At 43.5% G+C, this 14,971-nt stretch overlaps 3 protein-coding genes across 3 annotated transcripts; 2 read left to right on the top strand and 1 right to left on the bottom strand.

Annotated features, from left to right (window-relative positions):
* Positions 1–557: 557 nt before the first annotated feature.
* On the top strand, positions 558–4,371 carry LOC4330984 (zinc finger CCCH domain-containing protein 18-like). Its single transcript, NM_001401992.1, has 4 exons — positions 558–844; positions 1,673–1,984; positions 2,720–2,780; positions 3,060–4,371. The coding sequence occupies exons 1-4, from the start codon at positions 707–709 to the stop codon at positions 4,061–4,063; spliced, it is 1,515 nt and encodes a 504-aa protein (NP_001388921.1). The 5' UTR covers positions 558–706; the 3' UTR covers positions 4,064–4,371.
* A 665-nt stretch (positions 4,372–5,036) lies between these two features.
* LOC4330983 (uncharacterized) lies at positions 5,037–8,311 on the top strand. The gene is made up of 6 exons (XM_015771131.2): positions 5,037–5,371; positions 5,479–5,718; positions 6,732–6,843; positions 6,952–7,126; positions 7,424–7,664; positions 7,744–8,311. Exons 1-6 carry the CDS (start codon positions 5,188–5,190, stop codon positions 8,034–8,036), a joined length of 1,245 nt encoding a protein of 414 aa, XP_015626617.1. The 5' UTR covers positions 5,037–5,187; the 3' UTR covers positions 8,037–8,311.
* Positions 8,312–8,683: 372 nt separating this feature from the next.
* Positions 8,684–10,522, bottom strand: LOC4330982 (protein TIC 55, chloroplastic). The gene has a single exon (XM_015772124.3). The coding sequence runs from the start codon at positions 10,426–10,428 to the stop codon at positions 8,809–8,811; it is 1,620 nt and encodes a 539-aa protein (XP_015627610.1). The 5' UTR covers positions 10,429–10,522; the 3' UTR covers positions 8,684–8,808.
* Positions 10,523–14,971: the final 4,449 nt, after the last annotated feature.

The following is a 14,971-nucleotide window of genomic DNA, read 5'->3' as shown; positions in this document are numbered from 1 at the left end:
AAACGGATAAAACTACATCGTAGCACGATATATGCAAAATCGTGTTCACTATAGAGGTATACAAAATATATAGGAAAGTATTAGTAGTGTGGTGGTAGAGTTATATGTGCATGCTTTCATTCACCAGGTTCAAATTTTAATGTTTATAAATATTACACATATGTAGTGGGCTTTTAACAAGATTTTACTGAGATTAGGGATGTGCCACTAGTTCCGCCTCTTTAGATCGTGTATTAGGGAGTGTGAATGTAGTATTTCATTTCCGTCTACGTGCATTAGGGGGTGTGAGAGCGATCTTACGTGTGTAGTGCTGTGTGTTTATGAGCGTCTGCTTTGTAATCGTATAAAAAATATAGAATATCTCAATCGAGGTGTGGCTGACAGGTCACTTGTTAACCCGATGATCTTAAGTTGAAACTTAATTTCTTTCTTCTTTAAAACATATAATTTTGATATTTTTTTAAAAATAAAATCTCAAGAAAAATATTACGAGGCCCACGACGTGCCAGCTCAATCTCAAAGCCCAGAAAACAAGTTCATCTTCCACGGCCCATGCCCACACCATCGCGACACAGCACCGACCTCACCTCTCGCACAGGTCGCAGCAGAGCAGCCGCTGGCTCGCTGGCCGTCGCATCGGAGGAAGAAGAAGAAGAGGGGGAGCGGGAGGCGTCCTCTCTCTCTCTCTCTCGATCCACCACCACCCATGGCGGGGGAAGAAGGGGAGGACGAGGCGGCGTCGATCGAGCTGCAGCTGGAGCACCACCTACAGGAGCAGCGGGCCTCCCTCACCGCCGTCGACGAGGCCCTCGCCGCCGACCCCTCCAACGCCGACCTCCTCGAGGTACGCATCCGCGTCACCTCGCCTCGCCTTAACTAGCTCTCAATCTCAAATCGTCCCGCGCGGGCGCTGGCTGTTGAAGGTTTGGCTAGCCCTAGGCTCCTAATTTGACTCCCAAGTTGTGGGGATGCGACGGGCAGTCCTCTCGGAATGTTAGAATTTGCAGGACTGGTTGTGTGACTGGGTCGTGCTCGGATTATTGTTCTTATCTCTCTCGTGTAGATGCTGGGTTCAGGCAGTATGTCTCCTGTTATTACTAGTAGTGAGCTCTACAATGTAATAAGGATTGCCTAATAAAACTAACAAGAGTGCTTGGAGGGATTGTGATTGATATGTCTGATTCGGTCACTGTAAGAAAATCAAGCGCATTTTGTCGAGATGACGTTTTTATTATGTGATTTGTCCATGGATATTTTTGACAGGGTTAGATTTAGTTGACTCATGTATCATGTCATTGGCAAAATCAGCCGAAGATGGATGGTAACTTTTGTACATTAGTATTTAGTATGTTTAGATTAGATATCGACTCAACATGTTTAAGTTTGGTATGACAAGAGTTGAGTGATATTCACATCATAGCTCACTGATGTAACCTGTAGGTGAGATGATTAGCTTATGCATTTTGGATTCCTGAGATGTGAATATCCAAATAGTAGGTTTCCTTGTCCAAAATATCTCCAGAGAAAAATATCGAACAAATATTCAGAGAAAGCAGTCAGCTTCTTTTTGGGGAATCTCAACCCTTATACCATTGTCTTCAATAGTTCTGTACTTATGTATTTCATGCTTCTATTGTGCAAATGCTAACTTACAATATGTACTGTTTTGAAGGTCCATGAAGAACTTCTTGCTGCAATTAAGGATGCAGAGGAGGGACTTCTCCATTTGAAACGCTCTAGACTAGTAAAGCAAATTGATGAGATATTTCCTAACCAAGAGCCAACATCTGAAGCACCTGAAGTAGCTGTTGATCCACCCGATGATGTTGAGCCAGAACCATTGGAGCCACAGGAATTTTCAGTTGGATCTAAGTGTAGATTCAGGCATAAGGATGGGCGCTGGTATAATGGATGTGTTATAGGACTTGAAGGCTCAAGTGATGCAAGGATCTCATTTCTGACTCCTACGTCTGAAAACATGTCGGTGAGTCACGCCACTTGATCTATCGTTTTTCCATTATTTTTTCCTTTGAATAGTAGCTCCATGTTTCCTGGTAAACCCTAAACATAACCCTCTACGTGCTGGTATGTTTGTAACTTGCTATGTTACCGCCGGTAGGAAATGGGTGTTTATTTGCCAGTATTTACTGTTTTTCCAACTTCTCTCCTTCATGAGATATTATAACTCCAGCACATAGGAGATATGACCTGTGCAATTATTTTGTTGAATGTCCTTGGAATGACGGAATAACTTTAGGAAACAAATTCCTACTTTTGCAATACAAGTCCTTGCTGGGCTGCAGAGCTATACAGCATTCTAGCGGTTGTATAATCAAGTTATTTCTGTATTGATTCTAGGCTATTCTGTGTGAGCAGTTGCTGAACTTCTCTCCAAAGTAATGTGACAGTACATGATTTGCTTTTCATTAAAACCATGTGTGCATTGTGCATATACCAGTCCTTTATTTTGCAATGAAGCCATACGTCCATCTGCTCCCAAATAAACCTTGTAGCAAAGCCTGAGTGTGTCCCTCTATCCTCTTGCATCGCACCACCACAGTAAATTCATGAATAAATGGGACGGGGAAAATGTTAACAGGTCACAGGTGGGTACCCTTCACCATCAACCATATTTTCTGTTGGTTAATGGAATGTAATGTCCAGAACATAAGGTTCATTGTTACCAACAAATTAACTAATCAATCTGCCCATAGTGCAGATGTGCAAGTTTTTTCTCCAGCAACGATGTCGGTTTGGTAGTAACTGCCGCTTGTCCCATGGTATGTAAATGCTTATTTTGCACCCTTCTAAGGATTAAACCCCTTCAAACCATTGATCTCTTGTTCCGTTGCCTTTCACCTGAAGCAATGATGACACCACAAAATGGTGTGAACTTCATATGATGGATTGCTCCTTCAGATGTTGCATTTTTTGTGAATATTGTATTGATTTTCATGGATTTATATCTTTGTGTTTTCCTACACATATAAGATGTCCCAGTTGGTTCTGCCCCTTGCACATAAAGTATCATGTGTGACTAATCCAAAAATTATCCTCAGGTATTGTAATTCCTATTCTGTCCCTGAAGCAATTCACTCCGACTAGATGGCAGCAGTCCTTGGTAGGATCCAGCATACTGGCTGCTTCTGGGCATCATTCTGGCCTTTGGAGACGAGCTGAACTTGAGTCATGGGATGACGATCTGAAAGTTGGCCAGGTTGTTTTTCAAGATGACGGGAGCTCTGCAAGGCTTCCCAGTGATTCTCTTTCAATCTCAGAATATGCTGATGAGAGCGATGAAGATGGTGAAGGAAGCTCAAGTGATGAAGGATCTGATTTTAGTGAGGATGGAGATCAAGAGGATGAATCTGTTCATCAGGGTCTAGGCCTTTTGGAATCCAAAAATTTAAGTGGTGTTCAGACAGAGACTGCGATCTTTGCAAAGTGGGAGCACCATACCAGGGGCGTTGCCTCCAAAATGATGGCAAAAATGGGGTACCGAGAGGGAATGGGTCTAGGTGTTTCTGGACAAGGCATGCTTGATCCAATCCCAGTTAAGGTACTACCCCCAAAGCAATCTCTTGATCACGCTGTGGCTGCAAGTGAGGTTAATGATAGTGTAGGCCCTGGAAAAAAACGCAGTCGGGGTGGGAAAAGAAAGCGTGAGAAGAAGTTTGCTGAACAGGCAAGGGCTGCTAAAGCTGAAGAAGAAGAGAGGTCTGTCTTCAGCTTTATCAATAGCCAACTAGTGGGTCAAGATGTTGCAGAAGGCTCAGCCGTGAAATCTAAAAAGGATTCATCCGGTGAGGCAAATGGACATGCCAAGAAGGAAGACAGAAGATCCTTGCTTGCATACGATGACGAAGTGAAAGAACTGAGGAGCCGTGTTGAGAAGCTGGAGGAAATGATGAAGCGAAACCGCAAGGACAAGGCATTCTACGAAGCAGCTTCAAAGAAATTGAAACAAACCCGAAAAGCTCTAGCTGATGCTGAAGCAACGCATGCTTCGGCAACCAACGCGGTTGCTAGAAAGGAGAAAGAGAAGAAATGGTTAAAATTCTAATGTCAATTTTCGATGCAGTATCAATTAGCATCTGCCAGTCAATCAATATCCATTTTGATACCTGAAGGTTGTCGTGGCATGCGACTTCAGATTGCTTGTTCTTTCATGCCTTATACAGTGTGATCTGTGGCTGTAATGTTTTAGGAGCTCTGTTGTAGGGAAAATATAGGATGTGATATCTAGTTTGTCCGCCAGAAGTTCAGGACCATATTGTTTCGAGTTCTGAACTCACAAACTTATGCTCCCTATTGTCATTTTGGTACCTATTCTGCCAGAAGCTGACGATGATGTGTGTGTTATTATGGTCCCGTTCGAAAGTGATGATCAGATACAATTGATCATGCTCCATGCTTCTAGAAATACGATCTTTTTTTAAAAAATCTGCATTACATTACATAGATCACTTGTTTCTAGCTATTTTGTTAAATTTACTTCTCAAAATATAAATTAATCATGTTAAGTAAGTAGATAACTCATTTTATTTCATCCTTGTTTCATCTTACTTCCTCCATCCAAAAAACCTAACCTAGCTGTACATGAAACACAATGGGCCTGTTCGGCAGCCCTATACAGCGGCTGTGCAGCCGCAACAGCTGCAGCTGCTACGATTGTTCTCTATATTTCATTGTAGTGGCTGGCTGTAAATTAGAACTACCGAACAGGCTCAATGTAGTATGATGAACTAAATTATGTCATATCTTCAATTATATTAGTTTTTTTTTTGACGGAAGTAGTAAACGGAACCTATATCCTGTTACTTTTGCTTGACCTGATGTAATGGACGTAGAAGGCTGGAATAATACAGTAGTTGACTGACTCGGTCTCCTGATCGGCCCGGGCTGGTCCGGTCCAACCCAACCGGCCCGGTAGCCACCCACTCCGTAACGGAAAAAAAAAACAAGAAAAGGGAAAAAAAACCGGATCGGCTTCCTTTCCTCTTCTCTTCCGTGCCCCTCCGCCGCACGCGTTCCCCATCCCCACCAAAGCTTCTTCCCCCGAGAGGCGGCGAAATCCCCAAATCCGAACAAGCCAAAGCCATCGTCGAGCTCCTTCACCCACCGATCGATTCGATCTGACCGCGCCGCCGCAAGGGAGGAGGAGGAGGAGGACGACGAGCAGCAGCCATGTGGGCGGCGTCTTGCCTGGCGTCGTGCTGCGCCGCGTGCGCGTGCGAGGCGTGCCGTACGGCGGTCGGCAGCATCGGCCGCCGCTCCGCCCGCATCGCCTACTGCGGCCTCTTCGCGCTCTCCCTCTTCGCCTCCTGGGCGCTCCGCGAGGTCGCCGCGCCCCTCCTCCAATCCATCCCATGTGAGCGCCTTCGCAATCCCTTCCGGGTGATTCGATTTGGTTCTTTTTTTTTCTCTCGAAATCGATCGGAATTTCTCATGGCGCGCCTCTTGCGGCTATCTGTGCAGGGATTAACCACTTCCACAAGACGCCCGACCGCGAGTGGTTCGAGACCGATGCCGTGCTTAGGGTTAGCCTCGGCAACTTCGTCTTCTTCACCATCCTCGCCATCATCATGGCTGGCATCAAGGACCAGAAGGACCCCCGCGACAAGATACACCATGGCGGATGGATGGCCAAGATATTCTGCTGGGTTGTCATCGTCTTCCTCATGTTCTTCGTGCCCAACGGCGTCGTAAGCTTCTACGGTAATGCCCCCCCTTTCACCTATGTAGCTGTGTATACGACGAATTGAATCGTTCTGAAACACAATTATAGAGATGCTGCAGTGACATTATATTGGGAGATGGTTGCACTAATATTTAAAATCAGTATATCTGTATGTGATAGGCTATTAGAGAATTAAAGATAGGAGTGGCAAAAGGTTCCTTGTAAGTCCTTCCTCAACACTGCTAGAGTGAAAGAGAAGGTGCGAATGGGAGTTGTGAGGAGTTTCCTTAGGGTTGTCTTAACTTTTGATTCTCTGCGCTAGAACCTTTTTGAACAAGGAGATTCCTATTGGTCTGATACACTTTCTAAACCAAAGAATATACAAGCTTTAAGGTTGACATATTTTCATATAGGGATCATAAAATTGTAAATATGAAATTATGAACCAACTAATCTGCAAAACATTAGGTGGGTGTGTGGATTCGTCGTTATCAAGAAGAAGACTTAAGTTTTGCAACTTTGGAGGCGATTTTAGCTGAACAAATTGTAGTAATTCCTAATGTTTCAAGAGGCATGTGTTCTTGTGGTTGAGTATTTTGATATAGAGGATGAAATTGTGTTGGAAAGTTGGGAGTGACATTGTTGCATTTGTGGTTGCCTGTGTTTTTAACTATTAATGTATAATTCCGTTGGTCCTTTGGATCTCCATGTGGTTGTGAGTAGGCATGGAAGTGTACTAACTGCATAGTATTAATATTTGCTCCAGTTTTGGGGCTTGATGATACATCATCAATTATTGTTTATTTGGTAATTAAAAACATGAGTACCAAGCTTGGTATTGGTGATTGGTTGATATATATGGTAAACGTGACACTGTCTTAGCAGCTTGTTGGATGAACTTGTTGCTTGTACTTTTGTGATTGATGATACACTCTGCTGCTTCTTGAATAGTTTTATATGCTAATTCTATATTATCAGTTTTTGTTACTGTAATTGGAGCCAGTTCTCCCCATTCCAGGTTGTTAATTTTAACTGTCATTTGTTTTTGCAGAATCAATATCCAAGTTTGGATCTGGACTGTTCCTGCTTGTTCAGGTTGTTCTTTTGTTGGACTTTGTTCATGGATGGAACGAGAATTGGGTTGCCAAGGATGAACAGTTCTGGTTAGTAGCTGATCTTTTCCTTGTTTACCTTCAGGTCCCCTTAATTTAGTATGAACTTCTTCTGTTTATCAAAACCTGTTAATAATTTGTTCATATTTATTACTGCAGGTACATGGCTCTATTGGTTGTCTCAGTTGTCTGTTACATTGTCACATTCTCTTTCTCGGGTCTGCTCTTTCACTGGTTCACTCCATCTGGACATGACTGCGGAATCAATCTGTTCTTCATTGTCTTCACACTGATTCTTGTTTTTGTTTTTGCTATTGTCGCCCTGCACCCAAAGGTATTATTCTTCTGGTCTGTTCTGTTATCCTTATAATATAGTAACACAGCCTCTGTGTATAGAGTATTTAGTTCATTAGTCCATAGTTTGACCACGAAAAGCTGTCAGAAATGTGTCCGTGTATTATGATAATTGCTGCATAAGATTGTAGCATTATGATAATTGTTGTGTAAGATTTCTAGCATTTTATCAAATTATAGCTGTTACACCCACAAGCTCTAGCTGCTAGCATCTCATCTTAAATATGGTTACTCGCTTGTAATAATAATGAATGGTTCCTTTTTATGAATTTTGCAGATCAATGGTAGCTTGCTGCCAGCATCAGTTATCGCCCTCTACTGCACCTATTTGTGCTACAGTGGACTTTCAAGTGAGCCGAGGGATTATGAATGCAATGGACTGCACAACCATTCCAAAGCTGTGTCGACTGGTAGCCTTTCGCTGGGATTGCTAACCACCATCCTTTCTGTGGTCTATTCGGCTGTCCGTGCTGGCTCATCTGCAACTGTGCTCTCAGCCCCAGACTCACCACGTGCTGGTTAGATTGCGTGCTCTATCTACTAAATCAATGTTCCATATTTGCAAGGTGTGTTGCTTATCACATTGCCCTTTTTCAGGTGCCGACAAGCCACTGCTTCCTTTCAGTAAGGCAGATGAGGAAGCGGAAAAGAAGGATGTGCCAAGGCCAGTGACATACTCCTACTCGTTCTTCCACCTCATCTTCTCCTTGGCAAGCATGTACTCCGCGATGCTCTTGACTGGCTGGTCAACCTCAGTTGGTGAGAGTGGAAAGCTTGTTGACGTTGGGTGGCCATCCGTTTGGGTCAGGATTGCAACCCAGTGGGCAACGGCAGGTCTGTACATTTGGTCCCTTGTCGCCCCACTCCTCTTCCCCGATAGGGAATTCTAGATGAACCAGCGTAAGTACTCAACTGCTGAGATCGCATCCTTTTGGAGCATCATCTATCTTGTCAAGCTTATTTGCAAATAGCTAAGCCGTCTCTCTATGTGTGGTCTGTAATATTAACCGTGCGTAAACCAGTGGCAAGAAGTCCCTGTCCGTGTCATGGTTATCGAGTCTGTCTACTTAATAACGTGTGATACCAGGCATTGTGCCTGTATTTTAACAGTAAAAATTGGGTACGTTGTTTGTGTTTGTATATATATTGGAGTTGGTTTACCTCAGCTGGATGGAGTACCCTACATTCGCATTGTACTGCCTACGTTTTATATTACAAGTCATTTTAACTTTTTTTTGAAGTTAAACTTTTATATGTTTAATCAAGTTTATAGAAAAACATAGTAATATATTTAACACAAAACAAAAAAAAATCAAAATATGTTTAATGTTAGATGTAATGAAATTAATTTAGTGTTATAAGCGTCGTTATATTTTTTCTATAAATTTTATCAAACTTTCAGGAAATTTAACTTGAAAAAAAAGTAATTTATAATATGATGGAGTGTACTAACTTTGTATGAGTGCAAGTGTGCAACCATTTGAGAATGCAAGGCATTGGCAGTACGATGCAGATCATTCATCACTCATAACAAAACTATCGATAACTAAACGTCGTTTACTCATGTAGTGATACAAATATACAAGGGCAAAAATAATGAAATAGCTGTACCATTCTACCTTGCTATTAGTATGTGCCAAAGCATGACAGCCATTGCCACGGTTACAGTCTCCTGTGTGTCCTAATAAAATTGGTCGTGATGAGAGACAGCACCCAGTTACACGCGTACGACGCCGCGGCGAGCGCGGCCGCGGACGCCAGCAGGACGGCCTTCAATTGCCTGGTCGCCGCCAGGATGGCCGCCGCCACCGCCGCCGCGGCGAGCGCGGCGAAGGCGTTCTTGAGCGAGGCGTACCTCTTGACGCTGTCCCTGCACCCCTTGCAGTGCACGACATGGCGGAAGTACCTGTTGGTCGGGTTGGGCGCGTGCGTGGCGCCGACGCCGCCCTTGGCCGGGAACGACGCGGACATCCCGGCGACCGCCCCCGCCGGCGCCTGCTCGACAACGGCCGGCACCGGCGGCGGCGACAGCGTGCTGTGCCCGAAGTAGTACGGCATGCCGTGCCCCGCCCTGTCCATCCACCTCCGGTACTCCGCCACCCACGTGTCCGACGACCGGAGGTTGAGGTAGAGCTCCTTGGTCGGCACCTTCTCCCGGAGCAGCACCTCGTTCTGCGACGACAGGAACCCCATGTCCTGCTCGAACACCTTGCACGCGTTCTGGTGGAAGTACCACCTCGGGAGCACCTTCACCAGCGGCGACGTCTGGGTGGATCCGAACCGAACGAGCAGCATCGACTTCCCCTGCCCCGCGGGGCGGCAGAGGAAGTGCGCCGAGAAGCACTGCTCCTTGCCGTCCTTGTCGACGAACTCCAGCGTGTTGGTAAGCACGCACGGCGCCTCGAACCGGAGCAGGTTGCGAAGGTGTGGCGTCCTTTGCTTCCCCCAGTATCCGGCGAACCCGCGCGGCGTCCGCTCGGTGACCTCGAAGAAGAGCGGCTGCGCGTCCTCCCGCTTCGCCGTCCAGTCGGTGCGGTCGTGGGAGATGGGGACGTGCGCGGGATCCATGAGGTTCTCGAGGAGGATGGAGTGGTCGTAGGGGAGCTCGTGCACCGTGGACAGGTCGGTGAACCCCGGCCGCGCGTACGGCTCGAACCACGGCAGCTTCCGCTCGTCCGGCGGGTTGGTCCCCGACATCCACGCCCACACCACGCCCTGCGAGTCCCGCACCTCGTAGCTGCGCGCGCACGCGTTGCGCGGGATCTTGGCGCCGTCGGGGAGCTGCGGGATCTTGACGCACTTGCCCTCGCCGTCGAACTGCCACCCGTGGTACAGGCACTCCAGCTTGCCATCCACGAGCTGGCCCTCGGATAGCTTGGCTAGCCTGTGCGGGCACCGATCCTCGTGGCAGCGGAGCACGCCGGCGGCGTCGCGGTACAGCACCAGCTGCCGGTCGAACACCGTGAGCGGCAGCGCGGCGTCGTCGGGCACCTCCTTGGCGAGGTACAGCGGGTACCACTCCTCCCTCCAGTCGTATCTCGCCGCCGACGCGTCGTCCTCCTGTTCTTTGGGGAGAAGCACGCCGTCCTCGACCACCGCCGCCGCCGCCCGGCACCCTCGCCGTCGCCGCCTCCCGCCAGCCGTCCACCGCACGCCGCCATGTGCCACCGCCGGCGGCGGCGTCCTGGCGCGGCGCGGAGGAGTCGCGGCGGAGGGGGAGATCGGGAGGAGGAGGAGAGAGGAGAAGGGCGACGTGGTGGTGGTGGCGCGAGGCGTCGTCATGTGGATGTCTTCTTGGTTTGGCTCGCGATTTGCTTGGTGGAGAGAGCTCGCTTCATCTCTCCGTATACACTCCCGCGGTCGCGCCCGCTACTACGACTCTTCTCTCGCTACATTTCACGTGTGTCCTTGTCACGCAACTGCATCCCTGCCTTGGCAAGTTCATGCACATCCTCGCGAATTCCACACGACACTACACACTACTCCTTTGACAGCTACCTGGAAGGAATTAATAAAACTAGCATGGTGGCCCACGCAATATTGCGCGGCTAGCATCATTATATTTTCTCTCATATAATAGCATATATATTCTCTCATTATATTATTCAAATATATTAAAATGACAACATAATTTTAAATTTTGCTATAACTTTACGAAACTACTAATGTGTAATATTCATATTGTATTTTATATACATGTTAGTTATTAATTATTTTTAATATCAAATTTTAGTTATTTATAAATTATATATATTCCTATATGGACTCTAGACTCGTCTTTTAATATTTATTTTTTTTGAATTCTGAATTTTTATTATTTATAATTGTATTTCTATTTGGACTCTAAACTCATCTTTCAATATTTTTTAATTTTTAATTTCAAATTTCAGTTACTTCTAAATTGTATTCCTATATTGACTTTAAACTCTTCGTCCCATATTTTTCTTAATTTTGAAATTTAGTTATTTGTAAATTATATTTTTATACGAACTCTAAACTCTACTTTTAATTTTATTATGTTTATTCTGAATTTTAGTTAGTTTTAAATTCCTATATGGATTCTATACTCTACTTCTAATATTCCTTATTTTTTTAAATTCTGAATTTCTATTTTTTTTTCTTAATTGTATTTCTATACAGACTCTATACTCTACTTCTAATATTTCTTATTTTTAATTCCGAATTTCTATTATTTCCTAATTGTATTTCTATATGGACTCTATACTCTACTTCTAATATTCCTTATTTTTAATTCCGAATTTCAGTTATTTCCTAATTGTATTTCTATATGGACTCTAGTCTCCTCTTCTAATATTCCTTATTTTTTAATTCCGAATTTCAACTATTTCTAAATTGTATTTCTATATAGACTCTAGTCTCCTCTTCTAATATTCCTTATTTTTTAATTCTGAATTTCAGCTATTTTTAAATTGTATTTCTATATGGATTCTGCCTTTTCTTTTTCTCCGATTAATGTGAGAATTTCTAGGCCATGAGAGCGAACGTGGAGACTTCTTTTTCTGTTCCTTTAACAATATAATAGATTGTTATGCATACAATCTAACCGTTCGATTTATATATGACTGAATTTGATTAACGGGTGTAAATAGCTACCTTGTACTTCTTTGATTGGTATTGGTTGCATATCTCTAGTTATATAACTAAGTGGCATGTGTAGCTCAGGAATTAATCATCACTACGCTATTAGAGTAGGTATAATAGTAGGCTATAAGTCAGCTGTAAACATATTTTAAGAAGATAAATAAGGAGAGAGAAGAGCAGTGGGCTATAGATTTGTAGCCAGCCGTAGCACGGACTCCAAGACGCCGTGTGTGTATGATATGTGGGACCAGGTATTAATAGTGTAGTATGTAACTATTATATAAATAAGCTATTAGATTGACTATAGATAAATTAGAGCTGGTAGTTTGCTATACTATTTGAACTTGCTCTTAGTAGCTTATGATTTCAGTTGAAAGTTAATAGATCAATGGTAATCCTGCCTAGGCCATGTATCAGAATTTGTATGTTAACCTATCCTACTACTAGTAGTAAAAGTGGCACTCATGACTCATGAGCACGAATTGCATTCGCTCAGGGGCTTGAAAAAAGGTAGGGCATTGGCAGGACTAGTCCGGCAATGCGATCATCCATTCATCCGTGTGACTTGTCAAACGATGAAGTAGTAAAATGGGTTCACTGTGCAGTGGCAGGCCCAGACAACAGACTGCACGGCCCATCACATGACAAACCCGGCCCAGAGCTCATCATTGCTCCATCAACTACTCCGGCAACTTTTACCTTTCTCTTCACCAATGGCACACCTTCGCGACTCGCCAATTATTTACCGCACAGTAGCACGTCATCGTTAAACCGTTCCTTCGAACTCAAAATATAAAAACTTTTAGACCTCAAAATTTATCCCAAAATATAACAACTTCTCCACCAACATTCTCTTCCCAACCAATCACAACCCTCCATCACTCACTTATACATAACTTCTTAATAACCGTGTCCAACTCTAAAACTTCTTATATTCTAAGACGGATGGAGTAATACTGTGGAATAAGTATCGTCGTAGGAGTATTTACGTGGGCCTCTTTAGAGCAGGTACAATAGCAGGCTATAAGCCAGCTATAACCATATATCGAGAAGAAAAGAGAAAAGATAAGAAAGTGAGCTGCGGATTTATAGCCGGCTGCAAGACAAACTCTAAGACGCTATGTGTGTATAAGAAGTGAGACCGGATATCTGTGGTGTAGTATATTTTTATAGTTAACTATTTATATGCATGGGAGTTAGCTGTACTATTAAACTTGCTCTCATAGTCTTTTCCCTGTAGCGGTAGGATACCACTACACAAGCACACGATGTTGGGTCCAGTCACCACCTGACAAGAACAAAAGAGAGGTCTCGATCTCGCGTCGCTCATGGCTCGCTGGCCCTATCCATAATCAACTCCCACCCATCGATCGATTTCCTATTGTCACCAGATGAACAAAAGGTCGCCGTCCATCCCAATCAACGGCGGCGGTGGCGGCGTTTACACGCCGGCGAGGGATGGAGGCGACGACAGCGGCGTGGCTTAGGACCAATTCGTTTTGAACAAATTTCAAAGGATTTTAACTTCTAAGGATTATTTTCTATGAATATCATTTGGTTCATAGGATTTAGAAATAATGAAACCAAAGGAAAATTTTCTTGCCTACAAGTTGTAGAGAGAAAACAAACAAAAATTTCCATCCCTACAAATCTCATGGAAAAAATTCCTATTGATAGAAGTGGGCATGTATTTCTATTTCTCTATTTTTGTTATTTCTGTGTGTTGAAATTCCTCCAAACTGAAATGGGTCTTAGAGACAGGGAAGCAAGCAAGCAAGTCAGCAATTAAACAACCACCGGGTTTGGTTTCTTCTGGCTATTTTCTGGCGTGCAAGGCATGGTTTTCGTCGACAAGTTGCACGCGCGGCGCATGTAGCTAACCGGCCGGAGGTGTGGCCGTGACTGGGTTGGACGTATATGTGCTATGCTACTGGAGTACCACCGTGTATTGCCTCCCGGTCGAACGATTGATCGAGTTGCTGCATGCGCACGCCTCTCCATGCATGAGCATGCGTTTGGCTGGCACTGACAAATACTCCGTACTGTACTACACTCTCCGTCCGATAATAAGCTTTTATTTTACTCTTCCTATTTACTTTATCTCAAAATAAAATTATTTTTAAATAATTATTGTAATAGAGTTTATAAAAATATAAATATTTGAATTAAATAAAGTAAAAAAAAATATTTGCATTGGAAGTAGTATGGTCAACTTGCTAACTCTAAAAATTGACACATCATCTAATCAATCTTTTCTTCACATGTGCTTAGCATTTTTGTACTAGCTCTACAAATCTGCAATTGTATACTTGTATTTGCTCTTTTATTCTTTTTTTTTGTTTTACATTGGTATATACGGGATGGGTGAAAATTAATTTATTTTTGAAACGGAGGAAGTAGCATGCGTCTTGTGATAATTTGTTACTCCCCCTGATTTTACAGTAGAAATTTCTACGGGATAGTTGTGATTGTTTGATGCTGATAAATTTTAAACGGTAAAAATCTTCAAACGGGGAGTGAAGTACTCCCTCCATTACAAAATATAGCAATGTAGGACTCGATAGGACACATCCTAGTCTAATAAATAAATCTAGATAAAGGGATATATCCCATCCAGTACTAGATTGCTATATTTTAGAACGGATGTAGTACTTGAAAATATATTTTTGAAATTTCTGTCACGGTCAAAAGTCGCGTCGTATATACGGCAAATATTTTTTTTAGAAAAAAAGCATTCGAGCAGTAAGCAGCTGTGGACATTAATCGTGAAGTGAGGTGTGTGTGCACAGTCGCACAGTACGGCGGAGTTCAGTGATCCAGCATTTTTGGTTTCAGTGACTTATTCTAAGTCCCAGCCACATCGGATATTTAGACACTAATTTAGAGTATTAAACATATATTAATTATAAAATCTATTTCATAAGCTTGGACTAATTCGCGAGACGAATCTTTTGAGTTTAATTATGCCATGATTTTGACAATGTGATGCTACAGTAAACTTTTGATAATTATGGATTAATTAGGCTTAAAAAATTCGTCTCGCGGATTAGCTCTCATTTATGAAATTAGTTTTTTTATTAGTCTATGTTTAATACTCCAAATTAGTGTTCAAACATCCGATGTGACATGGGCTAAAAAGTTTTAGCCCCATCTAAATATTAGTCTATGTTTAATACTCTAAATTAGCGTCAAACATGCGATGTGACATGGGCTAACAAGTTTT

Source organism: Oryza sativa, chromosome 2, assembly GCF_034140825.1.
Source record: "Oryza sativa Japonica Group chromosome 2, ASM3414082v1".
NCBI lineage: Eukaryota > Viridiplantae > Streptophyta > Magnoliopsida > Poales > Poaceae > Oryza > Oryza sativa.
Note: the sequence above shows the minus strand (reverse complement) of the source record. Positions and strands in the feature narration are given on the sequence as shown.